The sequence below is a fragment of the Eulemur rufifrons genome, chromosome 7, assembly GCF_041146395.1.
Source record: "Eulemur rufifrons isolate Redbay chromosome 7, OSU_ERuf_1, whole genome shotgun sequence".
Lineage (NCBI taxonomy): Eukaryota > Metazoa > Chordata > Mammalia > Primates > Lemuridae > Eulemur > Eulemur rufifrons.
Genome location: NC_090989.1, coordinates 146,316,170 through 146,342,210, shown reverse-complemented (window position 1 = coordinate 146,342,210; position 26,041 = coordinate 146,316,170). Strand labels below are relative to the sequence as shown.

Below are 26,041 nucleotides of genomic sequence, written 5' to 3'. Positions count from 1 at the left end.
CAGTGGCTTACTGTATCCTTTCCTGCCACCCTCAACTCCCGACAGGATGCCCCATTGTATACTGATAACATTTCTGATCCATAAGGAGGACTTTCATTTTGAGAAAGAATAAGACTAACTCAACCACTGCTGCTCTCCACTTCTTCCCCAGCTGAACTCCAAAATCTAGATTGTGTACATCCTAAAGCTTCTCATCAGATCTAGCAGTTCAACACACCAAGAGGCATGCAACATAAAGAAAGAAGATGACTCTTCTCTGCTCCCTTTGTACCAGTCCTTGTCCTTCCCTGAGCTATTTGCTGTGGCAATCCTGCTGGCAGAACATGCTGGTTTGGGCCTCCTCCAGCTCCCAGCCTGCACTCCAGACTCACCTCTACCATCTGGGCATGGTGTTTGTCAATACTTGTCCCCGAAACCTGTATCTCAAGTGTGATCTTGGGCCTTCCCTCCAGAAAAAGGTCCCGAGGGTAGATATAAAAAGCAAGGCCTGTCACTCCTGCTTCTTCTCCCCTTCCTGTCCCCAGGCTTGCAGAGTTCATGCATCTCTTAGAAGACTCCAAATGCCGTGCTGCAGTTAGTTGTACTTTTAGGCGTAGCAAGGAATCTGACGCATGGCCACAGCATCAAGTTATGCTGGTTGAACTGCATCTACAACTCCCCAGATAGAGATACTAAGGTACTCAGTACTGTCAAATCACAACGTTAGCCAGTGCATTGTAGGATAGTATAATCCAGTGGTTCTCAAACTTTCACAGAGGCCTTGCTCAGACACACATTGCTGAGGACCACTCCCAGAGTTTCTCATTCAATAGATCAGAAGCATGAGAATTTACATCTCTAACAAGTTCCCAGGTGGTGCTGATGCTGCTTTCCAGGGACTTTCCTTTAGGAACCACTGATGTAATAGAAGGAGCCTAAGTTTTAGAACCAGACGACCTGGTTGTATAATTTGGGGACGTCTTTTTAACATCTTGAACCTCAGTTTCCTTATCTATAAAAGATAATAATAAATGAATGGAAAGTCTCCAGCACAATGCCTGGTACACAGTAGTTCTTGAAATGGTATCTCTTGTCCCTTGACCTAATATAGAAACAAGTTGAATCACATTTTGCAAAGGTAGGTATTTCTTTGCCTGAAGCCTTGTATGTATTTCTTGAAGGTCAAGTCTATGAAATGCGATTTTAAAAATCACCAAAGTAAAGATATACAGAAGTCTTGCTATAACAGCTTTTGCTGTAGAATGGGATTTGGAATTGGGTGGCTACTTCTCAGAGACTCTTTCTGAAGTTTTAGACAGTGAAATACAGAACATGATGAGTGATTTTCAGTAACAAGGGAGCATGAAAGCATGAACCTGGGGGCAACCTTTATAGTGTGATTTACCGAAGAAATCTTTTGAGTGATTTTGTGATTCTAAAATAGGTATTCACAAACATTTTCTGTAAAGGTTCAGATAGCAAATATTTTGTCTTTTTGGGCCAGACAATCTCTGTCACAATTACTTAACTCTGCTATTGCAGCAGCAAAACAGCCACAGACAAAATATAAACAAGTGGGGTAGTTGTGTTCCAATAAAACTTTATTTACAAAAATAGGTAGTAGTCCAGATTTGACCCATGGGTCCATAGTTTGCCACTCCTTGCACTAAAAGGTTCTTAATGCTTAGCTATAAATTTTACAATGATGGGTGAATAAACAAGAAATCAGAGAGATCAGAAAGTAAGAGACTTTTGCCAATTTTGCTGCTTCTAAGTTTGAGTTTGTCAGAGGGTCACTTATTCTAGAGCAGTCCTGGAGATGCTGTATATTCTGTCCTAGTTTAAACTCTGGACTGCATACTATTATAGTTAACAACATTCAATGAAAAATAGCTTTACATTTCATTATATGCAAATTATGATTATTTTAAGATATCCAAGGAATGTGTGGCCCATGGCTGGGAAGTGAGGCCTAAGGGCCTTGCCTCTGACATTAGGCACTGCCACTGTCTAAGACATAAAACCTAAGAGTAGAGAGCAGCTTCAGTGCTATTAGGCTACAAGAATGGAGATAAGACTAAGTGAACTCTAAAGATTCTTAACTATGAATCTTTTTGACTACTTCTGGCCCAGCACACACCAGTTCTGGAAACACTGAAGGAAAGGGACAAGACTCACTTTGTGGATGCAGGACTGACTCATGGTGACCAGCTTCCATTTGGGAGGTATCTTCCAAACTCCTGTTCTTCTCCAGGGTGGCTTTTTAAATACTGGTGCAGGCCTCCTTCCACAGTATCATACCACCTATCCATCACCAGATAAAATAAGAGTTTTGGGATGGTTCTTCCTGGGCTAGAAACCACAGTCCTGTCTTGTGACAAACATTTGTGGAATGATTTGGATGGAGGGCTAGAGAGGATCAGCTTGGAGCCATAAACAGAAGAAAGACCACAGAACATAACCTAGTAAACAATAAAGGATTATGCAATTCAAGAACATAAGTTAAACTCATTCTATAAGGCCAGTAGTACCCTGATACCAAAACCAGACAAAGATATTACAAGAAATGTACAGACTAATATCTCCTATGAATACAGAAGCAAAAAGTCTCAGCAAAATATCACCAAACCAAATCTAGCAACATATAAAAAGGATTATATACCATGACCAATTAGGATTTATGCTAGGAATGCAAAATTTGTATAACATCTAAAAATCTATCTGAATTGTACATAATTTTAATGGAATGAAGAACAAAAACCACATGATCATCTAAGGAGGTGCAATAAAAACATTTGATAAAATCCAACACCATTTCATGATAAAAAGTACTCAAGAACCAGGAATACAAAGGAATTTCCTCAACCCAATAAAGGGATTAAAAAGCCCACAGCTAAAATCATAATTCATAATTAAATACTGAATGCTTTCCCCCTAAAATCAAGAACAAGTATCTCTCATTGCCTCTATTCAATATTATACTAGTGGGTTGTAGCAGTTAGGCAAAAAGGGAAAAAAAAAGGAATCAAGAGAGGAAAGAAAGAAGTAAAACTATCTCCATGCACAGATGACATGATCTGTTAATACTATATTGAAAATCCTAAGAAGTCCTCAAAAAATTATTAGAACTAATATATGAGTTCAGCAAGGCTGCAGGATAAAAGATCAATATACAAAAATGAACTGTCTTTCTATATACTAACAATGAACAATCCAAAATGAAACTTAAAAAATCTGAAAACTGAAACTTGCGCACAAAAATGTGCTAATGAATGTTCATAGCAGCGCTACTTATAATAACCAAGGTGGAAACAACCCAAATGTTCATCAACTGATACTGGGTAAACAAAAATAAATAAAGTGGAATATTAGTCATCCATAAAAATGGATGAAATATTAATACATAGTACAATATGGATGAACCTTGAAAACATGCTAAGTGAAAGAAACCAGACATAGAAGGCAACCATCCATCATTCCATCTGGACACATAAAGTGTCCAGAATATTCAAATCCATAGGAGAAAAGTACATTAGTGATTGCTAGGGGTTGGGAGAATGGAGTTTCTTTTTGGGGTGATGGAAATGTACTGGAATTAGAAGAGGTGATGGTTGCACAACCTCATGAATATACTAAAAACCACTGAAGTGTACAGTTTAAAAGGGGGAATTTTGTGGTATGTAAATTATATGCAATTAAAAATACAGTTGGCAATATTTGTGTGGGTCTATTTCTGGATTCTCTATTCTGTTCAATTGATCTATGTATCCATCCCTCTGCCAAAACCATACAGTTGTGATTACTGTAGCTATACAATGTCTTAAAATCCAATAGACTGATAGTTCCTACTTTATTCTTTTTCAGAATTGTTTTAGCTATCTAATCCTATTATCTCTCCCTATAAATTTTAGAATAATCTTGTCTATATCTACAAAACTTCTTGCTAGGATTTTGATAGGAGTTTCATTAAATCTGCAAATCAATTTGGATACAAATGGATCTTTACCATGTTGAGTCATCTAATTCATGAACACTGTATGTCTCTCCCTTTATTTAGATCTTCTTTAATTTCTTTCAGCATATAAATCCTGTGCCTGTTTTGCTAGATTTACACCTAAGTATTTCATTTATTTTTGAGTGACTGATAATGATGTCATAGTTTTAATTTCAGAGTCCATATGTTCATTTCTAGTATATGGAAATACAATTAATTTTTGTATGTTTACTTGGATCCTTTAACTTTGCTAAATTCACTTTTATTAATAGTTCTGGGAGTTTTTTGGTGATCGCTAAAGATCTTCTACGTAGACAATCATGACTTATGCAAATAAGAGTAGTTTGTATCTCACTTTCCAAACTGTATGCATTTCATTTCCTTTTCTCACTTATTGCATAAACTAGAACTTCTAGTACTAAGTTGATTAAAAGTGAAAGAGTAGACATTCCTGACATGTTCCTGATCTTATGTGGAAAGCATTCAGTCCTCCACCAACAAGTATAATGGTAGCTATAAGTTTTTTGTAGATGCTCTTTATCAAGTTGAGGAAATTACCTCTATTTCTATATTCTGGGTTTTTATCACACATGCATGTTTAATTTTGCCACACGCTTCTTCTGCATTGATTGATATGATCATGTAACTTTTCTTCATTACCCTTTTAATATGGTGAACTACATTAATTGATTTTTTAGTATTGAACCAGGTTTGTATCTCTGGGATAAACCTCATTTGGTGTATAATTCTTTTTATATATTGCTAAATTCTATTTGTTAGTATTTTGTAAAAGATTTTTGTATCTATATCCAGGAGGCATACTGGTCTGTAATTTTTTTTGTTTCTTTTTTTCTACTGTCTTTGTTTTTTTGGCAACAGGGTAATATTAACTTCATTGAATTGAGAAATGTTCCCTCCTTTTATATTTTCTGCAAGATTACGTAAATTGGTTTTAATTTTTAGTTATGCATTTGGTAGAATATTCCAGTGAAACCAACTGAACCTGGAGATTTTTTTCTTGGGGCAAGAGGTTAACTATTCAATTTCCTTAGTAGTTATAGATAAAAGTATTAAAATGATCTATTTCATACTGGGTGAGTTATGGTAACCTATACTTTTCAAGAAACTGAAATTCTTTTTTTTTTTTATTTAAAAATGTTTACATTTATTATACTTGCTTTATATAATGTATTACAATATTTAGTTGCACAATTTTCATTTAAATTGAATAACTTTTTTTGCATTTAGCATCAGAGTTGTCCTTCATTTGTGCAATGGCATACACTTTTTTTTATAATTTTTTTTTATTTCAGCATATTACAGGGGTATAGAAGTTTAGGTTACATATATTGCCCTTGCCCCATCCTCCCCGCCCGAATCCGAGCTTCAAGCGTGTCCATCCCCTAGACGGTGTGCATCGCACTCATTATGTATGTATACACCTTTCCCTGCCCACCCCATCTGCCTGATACCCGATTAATGTTATTCCTAAATGTGCTCTTAGGTGATGATCAGTGAAACCAATTCAATGGTGAGTACATGTGGTGCTTATTTTTCCATTCTTGGGATACTTCACTTAGTAGAATGGGTTCCAGCTCTATCCAGGAAAATACAAGAGGTGCTATATCACCATTCCTTTTTATAGCTGAGTAGTACTTCATGGTATACATATACCACATTTTATTAATCCACTCATGTATTGATAGGCACTTGGGTTGTTTCCACATCTTTGCAATTGTGGATTGTGCTGCTATAAACATTCGAGTGCAGATGTCTTTATTATAGAATGTCTTTTGTTCTTTTGGGTAGATGCCCAGTAATGGGATTGCTGGATCAAATGGTAGGTCTACTTGTATCTGAAGAAATTCTTAAAGTTCATCTAAGTTTTCAAAATTTATGTATGTAGAAATATTCATAGTATTCACTTTATTATTCTTTTGATGTCTACAGGCTGTATTGATACCATATTTGTATTCATGATACTGGCAATCTGTGTTTTCTTTTTTTCTTTGTCAATCTTGCAACAGCTTGTCATTTTTTTAAATCATTTTGAAGAACTTGGTTTTTTTTCATTTATTTTTTTCTTTGTTTTCAACTTAATTGATTTCAGATCTGATCCTTAGTATTTCTTTCCTTCTTGCTTCTTTAGGTTTATTTTGCTCTTTTTCTAGGTTTTTATATTGGGAGCTTAGATTATTGATTTCAGATTTTTCCTATTTTCCAATGTATGCATTTAGTACTATAAATTTCTTCTGTGCACTCCTTTGGCTGTTTTTCATAAATTTTAAAACATTGTATTACTATTTTAATTCAGTTCAATGAATTTTTTATTTCTTTTCAGACTTTCTCTTTGATGCATGGATTATTCAGAAGTGTGTTGTTTAGTTTCAGTGTGTTTGGAGAGTCCTCCCTGTTTTCTTTCTGTTATTGATTTCTAGTTTGATTCCATTGTGGTTACAGAACACACACTATGTGGTGTGTGTGGTGTTAGACTAGTTATTCTATCAATTGTTGAGAGAGGTTGTTGAGGTCTTCATCTCTAATTGTTGGCATGCCCATTTTTAGTTTTAGTTCTATCAGTTTATATTTTACATATTTTCAAGCTCTGTTGTTTGGTACATACACATTTAGAACTGCTGTGTCTTCTTGGTGACTTGACCACTTTATCATTTGTAATGCCCCTCTCTGTTTATGGTGATTTTGTGTGTGTGTGTTCTGAAGTCTAGCTCATCTGATATTGATAACGCTGTTCCTGTATCAATATCAGATGAGCTGTTTTTTAAAAACTCCTGTTTGTATGATGTATATTTTTCAATATTTTCACTTTCAATCTATCTATATCATTATAGTTGAGGTGAGTTTCTTGTGAACAGCATATCCCTAGGATATGTCTTTTATCCACTTTGCTAATTTGTGTCTTTAACTGGTGTGTATTTAGGCCACTTGCATTTAATGTCATATGATATGTTATGGCTTAAACATGCTATTTTTTTCCTGTTTTTCATTTCACTGTTTTCTTTTTCCTGCCTTACTGTGGGTTATTTGAACATTTTTTAAAAATTCCATTTTGATTTCTCTAGAATGTTTGACATGCATCTCTTTGTATACCTTTTTTAGCGGTTGGTAGAGATGACATTTTCTATATATAAAATTTATCACACTCTACTAGTATAATCATTTTACCAGTTCAAGTGAAGTATAGTGAGGTTACCTCCCTTTACGTCCCTTTGCTTTACCCCATTTACAATACAATTGTCTTAAATATTTCCTCCACATGCATTTATAATAGAACCACTTTGGGCCATGTTATTTTCTATTCAACTGTCAAACATAATTTAGAAAACATATTCAGAAGAGGATAAAGAAAGCTTATTGTATTTACCAGTATTTTTGCTTGCCATATTTTTTCTTCCTTCATGATGTTCTAAGATTTCTTCTGTTATCACTTCCTTTCTGTTTGGAGAACTTTTTTAAACCATTCTTTTAGCAAAGTTCTGATGGCAACAGAGGCTTCGTTTTCCTTCATCTGAAAATGTCTTGATTTCCTCTTCATTCCCGAAGAATATTTTCACTAAGTATAGGATTCTGGGTTGACAGCGCTTTTCTTTCAGCACCTGAAAAATACATGCCACTTTTTTCTGGCCTGCACAGTTTCTGTTGAGAAATCTGCTGTCATTCTAATTGTTTTGTCTCTAAAGGTAAGGTGTCGTTTTTGTCTCAAGATTTTTTTGCATTCATTCTGTTTGGTATTCACTTAGCTGCTTCTTCTTCTTTTTTTTTTTTTTTTCTTTTTTTTTTTTTCCTTTTTGGTTTGTATCTATTGTCAGATTTGGGACATTTTCAGCAATTTTTTCTTTAAGTACTTTTTCAGCTCTCTTTCTCTTCTGTAATTCTAATAATATGAATTTAGATCCTGAATTATAGTCCTATAGGTTTCTGAGGCTTTATTCATTTTTTTAATCCAATCTACTTTCTCTCTGTTATTCACATTAGGTAATTTCTATTCTTCTATCTTCTAGCTCACTGATTCTTTCCGCTGTTCTTCTATTCTGCTATTGAGCTACCATTATTTGTATTTTTCAAATCTAAAAGTTCCATTTTTTTTTAAATATCTTTTATTTCTTTGCTGAAATGTTCAACTTTTTTGTTAAAGCTTTTTTTTCCCAACATGCCTGAAATTGCTCATTGAAGTATTTTTTATCATGACTGATTTAAAATCTTTTCCTGATAATTCTATCCTCTCTGTCATCTCAGTGTTGGCATCTAATGACCGCCTTTTTCATTCAGCTTGAGGTGTTCCAGGTTCTTGGTATGATACATAAATTTTTACTGTTGCCTGTGCATTGTTGTATTATGTTTATATTATGTTTTGAGATTCTGGATCTTATTTAAACCTTTGTTTTTAGCTATCTTTCCCTGACATCACTCTGGATTTGTTACTTCCAAAGAAAGGCAGAAGTCCAAATTTCCCATTTGGCCTCTCTTGACACCCGAAGAGGGAGTTCCTTGTTGCTGCTGGGTGGAAATTCTGGCTCTCACATAGTCTCTACTTATTCCACAGTGGGGGCAGCCTTCATCACCACTGGACAGTGGTGAAAATTTGTGCTCTCTACTAGGCTTCCTCTAATACCTCTCTGGCAGGAATGGAGGAAGGGCACTTTGTTTCTTCCAGGTGCATGTGAAAGTCTGGCTCCCCATGTGGCCCCACTTACACCATAAGGGAGGTGGAGGGCTTGTTATTGGCATTAAGGATAAAGTCTCAGCTTCCTACTTGATCTGTTTTGGGTAGGAGTGGAGGTCATAGATTTTTTTTCTGTGTTGCCTGGAGTATAGCAGTTATTATCTAAAAGTTGTCTGTCTTGTTTGGCTGCCTCTTTCTTGGTCCCTTGAATTCTGTTGGCTTTGAGAGATGAGAGCATTTTTGTCTATGACAATTCATATTTCCAGGTTACCAGCTTTTTCACCTCCAAGTCTCAAATATATGGGCCAAAAAGAAAGCCCAGGAAACTCAACACCATGTCATTCCTCAGTTCCCAAGGTACATAGCCAGTTCATAGTCGTCTTATGTTTGTCTTAGATATAGTGCCCAGGTGTTTAGTTATACTTAGTGGGAGGAACAGAAAGAAGTATGCTTACTCCATCTTCCTAGAAGTGAACATCAGCCAGTTGTCAGCATTTTTACAAGGTACCTAGAGTTGGGCTATAATTTCCCATCTGAATATGTGTGAATATCATAGTAAGTTACAAATTCATTTCTCAGTTTTCAATATTCACTCCCTAAAAAAACAAATATACTTTAAATGATTATTATTAGTATTTAGCCAATACAGTAAGTTTAAATATTCCCTTGAAAATAGATGGTGGAGAGGGGTAGATCTCAGTCATTTAACTGCCCACCTATGTGCACTGAAAAACAGAAACTAAACAAAAGACATACTGTCATATTTACAGAAACAGGATGAACCTGCCAGTGCTACCTTGCTGCGCTGCTTTATGCCGCATGCTTAATTCCTAGGGGCTTGGAATCCGTGTTTATGAAACGAGTAGGTTATACCTGAATTCAGGCCTGATTTCTAAGTTTCACTTTGGCTCTAAAATTCCATCACTTATTCTGGAATATTTTCTCTCTGCTTCAGAGAGGTATCTAAGACAGGCTTCCCACAGCTAAATTCAAGTAAAGTTCTGCTTCCAGAGGCGCCCTTTGGCATTCCCAGTAATGGGAACAGTTGACCAGAATCACCTCTATGTTGGGTGATCAGCAACACTAAGGCCTCTAACGACGCGGGAGAGCCGATGTCTTCAAAGCGAAGGGACTAGAGGATGAGGACTGGCCCTTAGGATCCATGAGGAACCAGCCCAGGAAGGAGGGCCTCCCTAACTATGGGTCTACGACACGCATGACTTTGGAAACCGCCTTCAAGGCAGAAATGTTTCTCTAGGAGAAAACAAACATTCTCAGTAGCTGCATCCCAGGCCAATTAGTCCTGCTGGGCTGCCTACATGTGTTCAGAACTTCCACTTCACATTTAAAAGCTTCCCTTTTGTATTTAAGCTATCAAAGCAGAAAGTATGATTTTCTCAGAAATTCTCTCCTCATCTGCCCACTGACTCCATTCTCTACTTCACATAGAAATAAATGCTTTGTTTCTACAACCAGAATGCAACAGAAGCTACTGAGCAGTTCCTACAGAAGGTATGCAGGGAAGCAGAAAATGCATGAAAAAAATTCCTTAAATAAAAGGCATCAGAGTATCCAACTCTATGGGAAAAAAGAAAAAAAAAAAAAAAAAAGGGCTAGGCAGCTAAAGAGTCTCCTCTGGCCACAAGCTGGCACCTGAGTGAATATACAAAACGAAGAGAAACATCAAAGGTCTAAATCATGAAGCATCAGCCATAAAACAAACAGTAGCAATCATTTCTGCTTGTAGAGAATCACCTAATAACAAAAAAAGAGAATGTACTTTCCTTTATGAAAAGCCAAACTACAAAAACATCAATTTACTAAACAGAAATGAAAATTTAAAGGTAAATATAATTATGTAATTCATAGACCAGATCAACCAGCCAGGAGAGAGCCACCAAGAGTTCGTACCCTGAGTTCTTATGAGTCCTTACTGTGTTCCAGGGGCTGTCCGAAGGCTTTCATGTAAAATGAGAGTTAAGACATTTAACCCTCACAATATGCCAGTCAGATGCCCCCAGCACTTTCATTGTATGCAGGGAAAGGCGAAGGCATAAAAAGATGAAGCTCAGCAACATAAGATCCTAGATCTGGTTCTGGACTCACGGAGCTGGATAAACCTGGTACCAGGGGAGCTGAGGCAGGAGGGATGAAGGAGAAGGCAGGAAGGGAGGTGAGAGTGGCCAAGGGATAGGGCAGGGCAAAGGCCACATACAAAAGCCCAGGCTGGGGGAAATGCAAGTCCGTGGCACTTGCCACCTCCTTTCAGGGCTCAGGGATGCTGCACAGGACGGGAGATAAGCCACAAACATTGGCCTGTGGCTGAGATCTTGCAGTCTGACCTGGGACCTTGTCTGTGCCTTGCTTCAGGGCAGGGGTAATCATGTAGGCTCCAGCACTGGTGAGTAGGGCAGCAGGTAGGGGGTAGATGGGATTCTGAGAGGAACACAAAACCAGGTTCCCAAACCAGGGGCCAGGACAAGCTTGGGAAGTGAGGCAGCCCAGCCTCCAGGCACATTATTGGCATGGAATGGGGCAAAGCCACAGCTCAGGCTCCCATATGTGGGATGGGAAATGTGGCTGCAAGATGCTCAGCCTGGAAGATCTAAAAGACAAGCATCGCAAGGTGGATGGCTAGGGGTAACTGTCACGGCTACAGCGGCTGAGCACATGATCATTAAGGGTTGGGGAGTGCCCTGACAGAGGCCAAGGAGATATGCCATTCTGTTAATAATTCCAGAGGTGGTCAATTAAAAACCATGCCAACCTATGGGCATGTCACCACATCTGGAGAGCCAGATCTGGCTGGACAGGCAGGAGCTAGGGGATAGGCCCCTCTGGCCTGAGGTATGGAGATAAAAATCAGCCAGGGAAGGGGGCTTGAGTCTCAGACCCAACCCCATTGATAGAGAAGAAGCTGATGCAGAATGGGGGCCTGTGAGTCAGGCCAGCAAGGACAGGTGAACTGTTCTTCAGGGGACTTAAGGAGAAGGAATCTCTGGGCTAGGGCAGGAATCTCCCTATCTGGGAGGAGGAGCTCATTATAAGCCACCCAAGAGTCAGGGAGAGGTTGTTGATGAATTTCCTTAGGTATCAGCTTTGGAAATGGACCAGGAGCTGGGCCTGTTGGCTTCAGGAGCTGGGTATGGAGGGGCAAGCAGCTACTGCCCCCAGGAAGGGGCCTGCTTCCAGGCACCAAATGAGAAGGCTGTCACTCCCACAGCATGGCAGGGGAGAGGAAGAAACTCTGAGCCCTACACTGTTTGTCAGTGCTGACCTCTGCTGTGTTTTCAGACCATTTCTGGCTACATGATTGTGTATGTGCCTGAATTACTGTGTTGATGAAAGCTGCTTTTTACAAATTACTGTGGAAACTTTCCTCCTTACTCCAAGTCCTGAATTCTATGCACACATAATGCCAAAGAAATGTTTTCTGAGGCCAGAGGTCTGAGGAATGAAGGTCAGGCCAAGAATTAGTGCCACAAAAGCTTTATCAGGGCCCAGCAGTTGAGCCTCTGACATTTGCAGTGGAAAAGTAAATAAGATCAGGAATTTAGAACCACAAAAGCAACCTAGTAGAAAATTGTTATTAACGAATATGGGATTATGGAGAGAGTATATCCAGGATATCCAAATTAGTAACTGCAGATCTTCGAAGGGCCACAGATTAAAAAGCAAATAAGGACATTAGTACGATTTCCTTTTTCTACATTGCAAGCACATTTATAGCACCAAATTCTCCTGAAGGCAGACTGCCATAGGCTAATGTCTGGCAACTTTATGGTGCCAGAGATGTCATACGAATTATGACTATGGGGCCATTCTAAAGCCATATGTTCTTTCAGAGGTCATGATGAACAGTTCAACCATTAACCTAAAGGAAACATGAAAGGGTCCATTCTAACCAGAGATGCGCACACTCTCCACTGTGACGCGGCATGAACACAGTGCGCTGTCCTTTCAAACTCTATAATAAAGCCAGTACCAGGGCACGATCCAGAGGCCACTTGCACATGACTGAGATGACGGTATTTCATAGCAAAGGCCAATATATGACTAGTTAGCTTACACTTTAGATGCCTAAAAACTATATATAAAAAAGGCATACCCCTAAACAAAAAACCCAAAAGCTTCCTTTGGAGTTTTATAAATTCCAAACTGCTTAACCCTACATTCCAGACCATCACTGTCCAATAAAAATATGAGCTATATATATATATACTGTAAAACTTTCTAATAGCCACATTTTAAAATTAGAAAAGGAACAGGTGAAATTAATTTTAATAATACATTTTATTTAAAATGTAATTGTAGAAACATTTCAATATGTAATCAATGTAACAATGTGTAATCAATAAAAAATTGTTCAAATATTTTACATTCTTTTTACATACTTGATGGTTGAAATCTTGCATGTATCTTACTCTTAGACTACATCTCAGCTTGGACAAGCCATAGTCTAAGTGCTCAATGCCACATGTGGCTAATGGCTACTGTGTTATCCCAACTTCCCCCTTCCCATACTCTGACTTAAACCCCACTATTTCCTCATCCCTGAACATACCCCTTTTAGCAAACACAGTGCCAGATTTTCCAAGAAGGTCCAAATCTCACCCATTCTGTCCCCTGGTGCAAGATTTTCCAAGATGGTCCTAATCTCACCCATTCTGTCCCACAGAGCCTGGGTGTCCTTGTTTTCAGTACCGAGGGCACTGTGCTGCTCTGGCTACTGGCCCCAACGCTAGGGCTACTCTGCCCAGCTTTGAATCCACCTCTCACTATGTGTAACCTGAGCAAGTCATTTAACATTTTTAGAGCCTCAGTTTCCCCATTTTGAAATCAGATACTAATAGTGCCTTTCCCACGGTGGTTAAGAATGAGAGAAGGTGATATTCCTTGAACACCAGGCTTTTTTAATGTTGTTAGGAACAGTGGAAGTAGAATTATCAGCAAAGCAATCTCTTCCTCCTCTGCCCTGTCACGGGTCCTGATTTGGGGTTGGGAAAACATGTCCCCTCTTCTATGCTTATTACTTTACCCAGGACACTCCCTGCTGCCAATACCTGTGCTTCAATCCACTAAAAAAATCCTGTCTATCTTCAAGGGTCAAATCAAATGCACCTCTCCTTCGGGACATCTTTCCCTTTTCCTACCTCCCTCCTGCAAGATGAAGGAATTCCCGTGGGTCTGCCTTAATGTTTTTATATCTCACTGTCTGTAGTGTTCCATTTATTCATAGAGGACTCAGCTCACTTTCTGGACTCTTCCTCAGGGGTAAGGCCTTTATTAAATCTGTGAACCCTTCTCGCTTTCCCTGTACCTTCACCCCCTTCATATTCGCCCAGGAGGCTCCTGACATACAAATTATAATTTTGAATCAAAGGATGAATATTCAACAGCTTTGATTTAATATAGTTGGCCTTTTCACTATTAACAGAAATACCAATAAGTAAGTAAGAAGGAGATTTAAAAAAAAATCTTGTGATGTCCCTTCTAGCTTTAACATAGATCCTCTCCACCCTCCTGCTCTCCATGAATCTCCCTGTGCCTCCCAGTTCTGTTTCCTTGTCTTGGTCTGTTTGTGTTGCTATAAAGGAATACCCAAGGCTGGATATGAAGAAAAGAGGTTTATTTGTCTCATGGTTCTGCAGGCTGTACAAAAGCACGGCACCAACATCTGCTTCTGGGGAGAGCCTCAGGCTGCTTCCACTGGAGGCGGAAGGTGAAGCAGAGCCAGGTGTGCAGAGATCACATGGAGAGAGAGGAAGCAAGAGAGAGAGTAGAGGGAGGTGCCAGGCTCTTTTCAACAACCAGATCCTGTGGGAACTAAGAGTGAGACCTCATCCCCGTGAAAATGACACCAGGCCGTTCATGAGGGATCTGCCCCAATGACCCAAACACCTCCCACCAGGCCCACCTCCAACACTGGGGATCACATTTCAACATGAGACTTGATGTGGCCAAACAAACGATATCCAAACTGTAGCACTCCTACTGTGCCTTCCCCCATCACAAAGTGAGTCTCAACAGAGCTGTGTCTGACCTCCCACTCCACCGTAAAAGGCACCTGCTCTCAATTCGACTCTGACTTTTCAGGGCCTTGCCAGTGACTGGCTGGTGACCCTGATGTATCAATGCTGTGGCAGGATTTACTGCCTTGAGGCATCCCCTGTGAGACAGCAGATTCATTAACCGGACAGGCTAATGCCACAGTGTTAGTGCAGAGTCCCAGGAGCTAAAGGGCTGGTGGGATGCCAGTGAGTGAGTACACAGTTATTTCATAAACCATAAGGCATATTTATTCCAACTGAGTAAAGACAAGGTGATCCAACTTCCAACTTCAAACAAGGATATAACCAGGGGTATTTATTAATTAGATCAATTTAAGGGTCCAAAACAAAGGACAGTGAGAATAAAGGAATTTTACTTTTTGAGATAGAAATTTCTTGAAAAATTAAGTTCTTATGATAAAATGTTCATTTATTTAAAATGAAAATGAATCTTCAGTGAAGAAAGATCACAAACTCATTTTATTAAAGCACTGTGTTCTTTCTACTTTAAAAAAAAAAAAAAAAAAAAAAACCTGGTGATTAATCCTTAAAGGAGTTTCTATATAACACAACGGAAACACAAATTATTTCTAATTTTGAGAGAGGCTTTCCTTCCCCACTGTGGGTCTTCCACACACCCTGGCAGCTCTTATTTACTGCCTCACAACACTTAGACCTGACCGGCGGAGCACGGAAGAGTCCCCCGGGAGGTGGCCAAGAGGGTGTGGGCCACATCGGCAAGTGAGTAATGCTGCCAGGATGGGCAGCAGAAACACGTCTCCAAGTGCATTTATTTCCCCTCCCTTAACACAGGCCAGGGGAGGAGCTGACAGGCTACCACTGCTGGGCTGTGGCGGCTCAGCTCCTGAGAGAGAGGCATGCAGGAAGCTCTCTCACACTCACTGCCCTCCCCTCCTTTCCTTCCCTTGGCCTTGGCCCAGCCTGGGCCGGGCAGTCCTTCACTGTACCCTGTCAGTTCAGTAAACCCTGATGATCCCTGGCCAGTCGCAGTTACGAGAAACAATTTCATCAACTCTAACCCCTGCTACCCCGCAGACCAAGTCCATTAGAGTACTGGCAACCTTTGGAAATCATCCAGATGCTAACTAGCTTTTGGCAAGCACATGTTAAATGAGAAATTTTAAAGGCTGTGGCCATCTCATCAAGGACTCCAAGGTTCATTGTGAACCCCAGAGAACTGTGCAATTAACATCTATTTCTAAAACTGCTTTGTAAACGTGCCTGACAATGTAAAATCACAAGGCATAAACTATGATTCTAGCTGAAGTCTAGAGATCTTTCCACAGGTGTCTTCTGCTACAAGAGAGGCCAGACAGCAGAAGACAGGAGCCCTGGTATCAGGAAACCCAGGTCCTGTCCAGACTGTACCACCAACTGCCCATGTGCCCTTGGAGCCTGTTTCTTCATCTACAAAGTCAAGGGTTGGGGCATAATAAATACTCAGCTCCCTTTTAGCTCTCACAAACTATATTAGTAGGAGTAATACGATGTTGCTGTAACAAATAAACCCCAAGGCCTCACCTCAGTGACTCAACCCAACAAACTCATGCCATGTCCCTACTGATCATCAGAAACTCTCCTCTATCTGGCGTCTTAGGGACGAGGCTCCTTCCATTTAGCGATGCTACGTCTCCACGGGAGGCCTCCCTGGGCCACCAGAGCAGGCAAAGACAGGCAGTGGAGGCACATAGCTCTTAGGGCCTTGGCACAGAAGGAACACAGGCCCCTCCTGTCACCATCAATCTTCCAGACCTCGGCCCACAGCTGCAACCTCATTGCTGGGGTCACTGGGAAACGAGCAGGAGTGCAGGGGCTATTTGGTGAGCACTATTTATCTCTGCCACACAGATGACACTCTATTTACTTATTTTAATAATTTGGTCGATTTATGTATGTATCTGAACAGATACTAACAGAACATCATGATGTGCTACCTTGCAGAACTGAAGCAAAAGTTCTTAAAATTAAGTCTGCCGGCTACACAAAAAGGCAGATAGAGAAGAAGGAATATGAACTTTGGGGATGAACACCAAACCAAATGCCCAAACCCAAGCAGACACAGTCCATGAGGAACTTGGGAGCAGGGAGGATGTTCGAGTGAGAGGCCATGCTCCCCAGGAGTTAGCACAGGGGACTGGTGTACTCACTTCCATCCCAGGCCTGCTCTTCCTGAGTCCCACAGGAAGCACTTGGGGTCCCACAGAGAGGAGAACAAGTCTAACCACTCCCACCCTAATCACGCTGCACTGAGCTGGGCTGCAGGCCAGCCTGCGGACACCCCAGGAAGCTGTCTTTGGTAGTTCTTCCTCCAGTCAGGGCCTCTCTTCTAAGACTTCATTTCTGCCCTGAACAACGTTATCAAAAATCCACTTGGCCAAAGCTGCCTAAGGGTACCCGGTGTGCTATAAATACCACATTCAAATCCTAGAAGAAATAAAGTAATTTGGTAAGATTTCTGAATATCGTGGACTTAAATATGGCATATACACCTAATCATTGTTTTTCTACCATATGAAAATTTCTCAAGAATTTTATAATTGAGAGAAGAAAGAGATGGAGAAACTTCATACAATATGGATGATAATTTCATTACTGGGAAAGTACAACCACTGGAGACAACGTCGGAAATACTGTTTTTATACTAAATATTAATGATTTTTCTCATTGAATCCTATTAGACATTCAAATGGATAGACCTGTTTACTGTCTTAAAGGGACCAACACTAAGAGGCAGAGAGGGCAATCAAACCAAAGAAAAATGTAGAAACCTGAAAGTTCACAAAAAGATCTGTTCTCACTGGGCATCACTGAGGCCTGAGACTATGGAACCTGGGAACAGATCTGCGGCAGAGAGAACAGAGCCCATGGCATGGGCTGCCTCGCCCCCAGAGGCTCTTCAACAGAGGTGAAGAGAAAGTCAGGGCAGTTTCCGGAAATGCCGACTTCCCTGAAGAAAGGACAGTGTTGAGGTATAGCAATGGCCCAGCCTCTCCTGGAATTGTTCTGACCTCTGAGGCTCAGAGCATTGGTAACCAGCATGAGGGAATCTGTGATAGACGGACTCATACCGAGATCTGTCTGACGCCAGGCACGCTGTGTGTGCATGCTGTTGGCCGGGAGAGTGTCCCACCTCTGCAGGCTCCCCAGCATCCTTGCACGGCCTTGCTCATAAGCAAATCACTGTGACGTTGGGGTTCCAGGTGACAGACTAAGCAAACACTTAATGGCCTCCCCTCCCTCCCAAGACTCCTTTAAAATGACAGCAAAGAAATAAAAGCATAATTAATTCATAACAGTGCAGAGAAAAGGAGGAGGGCAATCAGCCACCTACTGATTTCAGTAAAGTTCTGAAAAAGAGGGAGTGGGAACAGCAAGCAGGATTTTCAATCATGGTTATATAAGGCTGCTTGCTTATTGGTTTTCAACATTTAGAGTCAACCTATGGACAAAACAGGAGAGATTCAAATATGTTTTCCAAACAGCATGTGAACACCTGCAACCGTGAATGCGTGACAGTAAAGGTACTGCAAGGAGAGGGGGGAGGGGGAGCAGGCAGGAGGGGGCAGGCTTTGTTTACACACAGTGACACCATTTGCACCTCATACAGTTACAACCAAGAAAGGATGGCAAATGTTGCTGGAACGAGACTCAGAGCTTTCTGTTATTTAAGTTTGAAGGGTGACCAATAGAAAACCAAGCTGAAAATAATAACAAAACCATTAAGAAACAAAAGATAAGGGTAGTATAAGTAAGTGAGCTAAGTCTTCATCATTCAGAGCACAGAGCTGAGTGAATGTCTAAAATTGACACACTGAGATATAGCAACAGAAGCACACATTTAGATTTATGAAGGTCATGTCAGGAGGCCCAAAGGATGAAGAACAAAAATGACTAAACACGGAACAGAGGACTTGGGCTTTTCATTATAAGGTTTTCTTTACCATTTTATGTTTTACTACTCACACGATATCATCTGATAAAGAAGAAAAACAAAAAATAAAATTAACTAAGTATAAAATGGACTTTCCTATGCATTTACCTGATTAGTCTAGATGAGATTCAAAGCCCTTGGAGGTCGGAGCAGGGGTCAATGTGTCTTTTGTCCCCCATCATCCTCCATCCATAGTGTTAATGCTGTTGTGTATCTTGAAGAAACACAATCAAAACTCACCCTACTGTGTTTGCAAATAAGTCCCTCCCTCACTGCCTGGTATTACATGTCTATCACTCTCAGGCACATCCAGCCCTCTATACGTATATACAGTCCTGCTACACATATAGCTTTCATGGGAGGAAAGGTCCAATGACTCACATCTCCAGTGCTGCGGAAGTGCATCATCTTAGCAATGTGGGGACCACAGAATCACTGTCCATAGGAAGACCTATGACTGCACCTACATGCGACAGCTGATATGTATGTGCCAACTGTCATGTGCTTGTGCCTGCTGTGAGCTGTGGTGTGCAGCAGGGCCCAGCAGCACTCCTGAACGAATGGGGCCTATAGCTCTCCCCACAGGAGAGAACACTTAGCTATGGATAAAAAAAATAAATAAATAGCAGAATTGGGAAAGAGACTCAAGAGAACAAATCATGGAAAAAAAAAAAAGGAACTTCTTAAAAGGGAGGAAAATCACAACAAATCTAAGCTCCATCTCTAACTCAGTCTAACTATAAGGACAACAAATTAAAAGGAAAACTATTCCTAGAGACACCCAGTGCCATTCTTGCCTTCTGATTTAAATCAGAAATGACAAAATTAATATTCAAAACAACCAAATTAATGAGTGGACCTTGTTTGTATTGTGATATGGACATATTTCTTGTGTACATAAAAAGAAGACAGTTGGATAAATTTACTGGATACTAGATGATATTAAGGAATTATTTTAAGGAGGAAGGGAGAGCAAAAACACAATTTTGAAAAGGATTTATCCAGTCTACAATAACTGAGACAATTTGGGAAATAGAATCCTGGCTCCACGCCAATAATTGTGTGATTCTATGCAACTTTTGCAATCTCTCTGTTCTTGGGTGCCTCTCAGTAAATTGGGGCCCATATTACAAAGACTTTAGTGGGGAATTCATTAGATGAATTATGCAGAGTATCCAGGGCAGTGCCAGTTCACGGTGACTGCTTTATACCCTTTACTTCTCTTTCCACAAATTCTTCAGCCCCATGATCTCTCTTTATATTACCATGATATGTTCTGAGGACAATTAATTCACACTTCCATGCTCTATTTATTTACTATTCTATATATCAGCACTAAAGAACAGATCATTATAAACACTGGATAACCTCTACACCTAAGACATACCCTCAGGCACCTAGCCAGAGACTCTAGGTAAATAAAGAACAGCTGGTGAGAAGAAAAGAAAACTAACTCAACACTGTAAAAGAAAAACCTTTCATTATGAGTTTTACATTCATTAAAGCAAAATACTTTCTATAATTCTAAAATACTTTCAAAATTCAATTCAAAAATGCTTTCTATAATACTACTTCCTAGATTCTTTCATTTGCCCTAAATCCAAGCAATACGGAAAAGTGAGGCGAGTATTTGGTGATTTCAGTGGTTTTGCAGTGGTGTTGTCTTAATCTCTTTTTACGGAAGAGTAAGATTCTTTGCTGAAAGCATTCAGAGTGTCACCTCCATTTGCTAGGTACCTGCCAAGTCATGTCACTGATCATAGGCAGAATGACAACAGTGACAATTGTCTTCAGAGAAAAGATGTCCAATCCCAGGACCACAAGTGGTACTGTGGCCAGCAGTCCTTCCTCTTTGGCCACTGATGGTTTCAACCACCAATTTTTTCCAGCACGAGCAGGTTCCTGCGACCAAGCATTTGCACGGAACAGCAGTAGAGCTACTGACTGCTGTCCACTAAGACTACACACCCTCACCAGAAAGATTGTGCCCACCTTGTTGAGTCTACTATAGTGGCTATTGCACAGCCTTTAAAGAGCCAGAAAGCTGCTCTCCCACACAGACTGGCACCTGACTCTGCAGTGATGCCAAGGCAGACCTCCACAATCAGAACAGGGCACTAAACAAGGTCTTGCATATTTGAATATGAATGGCTTACCCATATTTGAATTTCCAGGAGACAAATCATGATATACAGATAGTCTTTATGATTCAAAGAAAATATTAAGACCAGTTCTTCAAGCCACACATGAAGTTGGTCATATGGATTGACAAGCAATCTATATTTATCCATTGGTTCCACAGATATTTAGGGCACACCCACTATGTGCCAGGTCCTGTGATCAGAAATTAGAGCACAAAACTGAGTAAGACATGGTTCTTGCCCATGGTTCAGAAGAGGAGAGAGAAACTGAATGATGCGGGAAAAACACACACTGCCATGAGGAAACTGGTCTCAATGTAAAATAGTGACCTCAAACTTTAAGCTGGTCTTAGTATTGCCCAGCAATTGTACTATATTTCCCTATTCCATCTACTCTCCTATCAGTTAGGTGACTTTTTCCATTACAACATTTAAATCTCCAACTTGGACCTCCTACCTGATCCCTAGTTGCATATATATAAATGCCAACTTGATGCCTCCTTCAGATGGCTAATAATCACCTCAAATTGAAGATGCCAAAGACAGAACTCTCAATTTTGCCTGAGTACCAACCACCCTGTTCCTCTGTCTTCTCTATTCACTGAGAAGTGAATAGAGGAAAACTTCATTCTTCTAGTTTCCCAGGCCAAAAACCTTGGGGACCTCCTTGACTCTGTTCTCTTTTACATTCCATATCGAAATACGGAAATGCAGGATTGTGCCAAAGCTTTAGTCATGCTCTTTCTCACTTGACTTAAAACTGGTCAATCTTTCCTACCCCCCAAAATGGATTATTTTCCTTTTCCCCTGGAGAACCTCAGACTTTATGTTTCTTGACAATGTTATCTTCTTTGCTAGGTTATAAACACCCTAACATAATCATCTTTATTTCCACCATTTTTTTTTTTTTTGGCCTCACATATAGTATATATTCAATATATGCTTGTTTGATGGAAGACAAGAAATCTGTTAATTAAGTAATTAATTGATTTTAAAAACCATATGCTAGGCACTGTTCTAGCTATTAGGTATATAATAGTGGGCAAAACAAGTTTTTGCTTTGTGTCTAATGAAGAAGATGATGATGTGAATAAACTCACGGAATTCCAAGAAATAACAGGAGAAGCTAATGAAGACTCCTCACCAGATTTTAATACACTAAGCCCAACACATGATCTCATTTCTATCACTCTGACTTCTGAGTTTAGGCGGTTCTGTCCAAGTGAACGGCAACAGTATTTCCAAGAGCATTCCATAAGGAAATATCAACTACAGAGGAGTCAGAAGACTACTCCTCTGTGCCTCAGTTTTCTCTTCTATAAAATGAGGGGGTGGTGCTGGGCTAGGTGATCCAATCCCCACCTGATGGTCAGTTTCCTTGTATCTGATCTTCAGAGCTCTTTCCCTGTACCATGGCAGCTGAGACTTCAAACAAAAGATGGTACATATGTGAGTCTAATTCCCCTACGAATTGTTTACTTAACACTTTGGTTATTGTTCAGTAAGATCTGCTAACAGAAAAACTAAAGCCAGGAGGAAGCTCAAGACAGCCACCTTCACCACAAACTCCACCCATTCTATAGCTAACGGCAACTTACAGGGTGAGCGGTTCCAGCAAAACATTGATTGGGAGTGTGAACAGTCACATTTCTGAAATAACATTATGGCGCCCAACGTTGAAGCTGGCTAGGCTTTCTACAGAGGACGAGGCATTCTTCTCTTAAACATATGTGTGTATCCACACTAAGGGCTAGCAGCAAGGAACACTCTCAGGTAACCTGTTTCACTTGTCCACGTATGGTGCATTGTACCCTGTTGAGTAACAGAGGCATCTCACCTTAGTCGTTCTTCTTCTTTTTTACGAAGATTGAAGTCTCTCTGAACCACCTGAAGAACATGCTCTGTTTCATCATCAGTCAAACCAGACAGGTCCAGCTTCCTCCCCATGATTTAATACCCCACACAGATGATGAAACAAGACCTGGGAAACCAAAAGGAAAGACCACAAATTGAGAGCAAGATAAAAGCTACACATGGACAAAATCAACCTATTTTGTTACTAAAACAGAGAAATATAGTGTTTATATGTTATTTATGTAAGGTAGTATCTTTCTCTGCACTCATACTCACCAATATTTACAGATGACTTCAGCAAGGCTGCAGAGATTTAAAAGAGAATATAGTTGATCATCTGCCAGTTTCATCATCCCAACAATTAAGAAAAAAAATTATTCTTTTCAACATAACGAATCATACATGAGACTTAGTATGGATTTCCATAAAATGTCAAAAGGCAGTATCCAAAAATTCTAAATTTTTGTGGTTTGAAGTTTTAAATACTACATACTGAATGTAATTGCAAAATTAAATAAATCAATACTTTTTTAAAAAGCAATATCCTAGGTACACTATATTGCTTAAAGTTTTAATCACATAACTATGAAATATAAACTAGAAATCAATAGACTTTCTTCTGCAAAAAAATACAATAAAATAATCTCATTTAGCCATTCTTTTCATAGTAGAAAAGATGAAATTTCAGAGCAACACCTTCAAGCAGTACATATCTAAAAATTATGAGAACCCCTATTTTTAAAAATCATTTTTAATGAATGACTGCAGCTAAGGATAAAATAAAATAAATAGTATCAGAAAATTCCCCAGAACTGAAGGCCATCATAAACATGGATACAAACATCCTCAACAAAATATTAGCAAACCAATCCAGTAAGATAAAAAAAGGATTATATACCATGACAAAGTGGGATTTATCTAAGTAAATCAAGGTTGGCTCAACATTCAAAAATCAATCTGTGTAATTCACCTAATAAAAGGGAAAAAATCATACAACCACTTCAATAGATGCAGAAAAAGTATTTGAGAAAATTCAATACCCATTTGTGGTAGAAACCACCTGCAAACTAAAACTACAAGGAAACTTCCACAATCATATAAATGGCATTTACAAAAATTAAAATAACAACAAAAACCTACAACTAATATCATACTCAATGATGAAGGCTGAATGCTTTCCCCTAAGATCATGAAAAAGATAAAATGTCCACTGTCACTACCTCTAGTCAATACTGAATGTCCTTACTATAAAGCCACATCAATCACGACGGAGTGGTTTTGGCAAATAGGTAGAGATATTAGTTGGCTAGGACTGCCATAACAAAGTACCACAGACCACAGACTGGGTGGCTTCAACAACAGAAATTTATTTTTTTTCATAGTTCTGAAGGTTAGAAGCCTAGAAGTCTGAGGTCTGAGATCGAGGTGTCAGCAGGTATTATTTCTTTTGAGGCCTCTATTCTCAGCTTATAGATGGACATCTTCTCCTTCTGTCTTCACATGGTCTTCCCTCTGTACATGTCTGTGTCCAAATTTCCTCTTCTTATAGGGCACCAGTCACATTGGATAGAGCCCAGCTGAACAATCTCATTCTAATTCAACTGCCTCTATAAAGAGCCTATCTCCAAATATAGTAATAATCTGAGGTACTGGGAATTTGCACTTCAAATATATATTTTGAGGGGACACAACTCAGCCCAGGACATTCCATTCTGTAGCCCCTAAAATTCATGTCCTTCTCACATGCAAAACATATTCACCCCATCCTGACAGCCCCAAAAGTCTTAACCTATTCCAGCATCGACTCTAAGTCCAAAATCTTATCTAAATACCATATAAATCAGGTATGGGTAAAACCTGAGGTAAGATTTTATCCTGAGGCAACATTCCTCTCCTGCTGTGAACCTGTGAAACCAGACAGCAAGTTTTTACTTCCAAAATACAGTGGTGGGACAAGCACTGGATAAACATTCCCATTCCAAAAGGGGAAAATTAGAAAAAAGAAAGGAGTCACAGGTCCCAAGTAGGTTTCATTTAAAAAGTTGAAAATGCATGTACTCTGTGAACCAGCATTTCTGTCACACTTAGGTATATCCTTCAGATATAATCTTGAAAAATATGTACCAAGAGATGGAAATTGGGTTGAACCATAGGAAATTTCTAAGTTTGGACCATTTTGACCTATAAAAATAGCAATTTCACATAGTTCAACCTAAGAGAAGAATATTTTTTATTTATTATTTTTTTAATTTTTTTATTTGAGCTTATTAAGGGTATTAGCTGATCAACACTTAAGTGTATACATACTAAGAAAAGAATATTAATAGCAGTTCAAAATAGCATTTTGAATTCAGAATAGCAAAAAATAAATAGCAAAAAATAAAATAAAATAAGTAAAACCTAGAAACAACCAAACTTTCATAAACAGGAAGAAGTATAAAAAAATAGCGTGCATGAATATAATGGAGTACTCTACCACAGTGACAAAGAACATACAACAGGTACATTCGTCAATGTGGAGATATCTTAAAACTTGATGTTGAAACAGGGAAGCACACCACATGCATTTGCAACATTTTAAATGAAACCTGATTGTGTTGCAAAGAGATTGTACCAATTTACGCCCTCTAAATGAAAACTGCAATTGTCCCACTTCCTGCCAACATTTGATATAAATTTTTGTTTTGGTGGGTATGAAATGTAGTTTTAATTTGCAGTTCTGCAATTACGATTGTAAGTAAGCATCATTCCATATGTTTATTTGCCATTTCTATTTCTGCTATATAATGCCTGCTTATATATTTTACTCATTTTCTATCAGTTGCTTGTCTTTTTCCTATTTAGTTGTAGGAGTTCTTTCTATAGGCTAGATATGAATTATTTGTACAGCATGTATACAGTATGACTCTTTTACATAAAGGTCAAAAACATAGAAAATCAAAGAATCTATTTTCTAGGCAAAACTATCAAGAGGAAATTGTTACTTCTGAAGAGGGGAGAGAGGATTTCATTGGGCATAGCCACAGAATGGCTTCAACGCGATCAGTAATGTTCCATCCCAGTGGAGAGTGACAGTGTTGCTGCTACTGCTTCGTCTTATTAAAAGGTCCGAGTTATACATACTTTTGTCTGTAAGGTATCTTTCATAAGCATATGAAGTAAAATAAACCTAAAACTGGCTGGGCGAGGTGCCTCACCCCTGTAATCCTAGCACTCTGGGAGGCTAAGGCAGGAGGATTGCTTGAGCCCAGGAGTCTGGGTTGTAGTGAGCTATGATGATGCCACTGCACTTTACTGAGGATGACAGAGCAAGGCTCTGTCTCAAAATAAATAAATAAATAAATAAACAAATAAAACCTAAAACTGAGACTAGCGAACAATACAGTCAAG

At 39.4% G+C, this 26,041-nt stretch overlaps 1 protein-coding gene across 2 annotated transcripts in view; it reads right to left on the bottom strand.

Moving 5' to 3' along the window:
• The window catches only part of MYRIP (myosin VIIA and Rab interacting protein), a 287,231-nt gene extending 264,475 nt beyond the window's left edge, over positions 1–22,756 (bottom strand). For both annotated transcript variants that reach the window (XM_069473478.1, XM_069473479.1), the window contains exon 1: positions 22,635–22,756. In XM_069473478.1, the coding sequence (XP_069329579.1) occupies positions 22,635–22,744 (110 nt within the window). In that variant the 5' untranslated portion in view covers positions 22,745–22,756. The remainder of the gene's footprint in view (positions 1–22,634) is intronic.
• Positions 22,757–26,041: the final 3,285 nt, after the last annotated feature.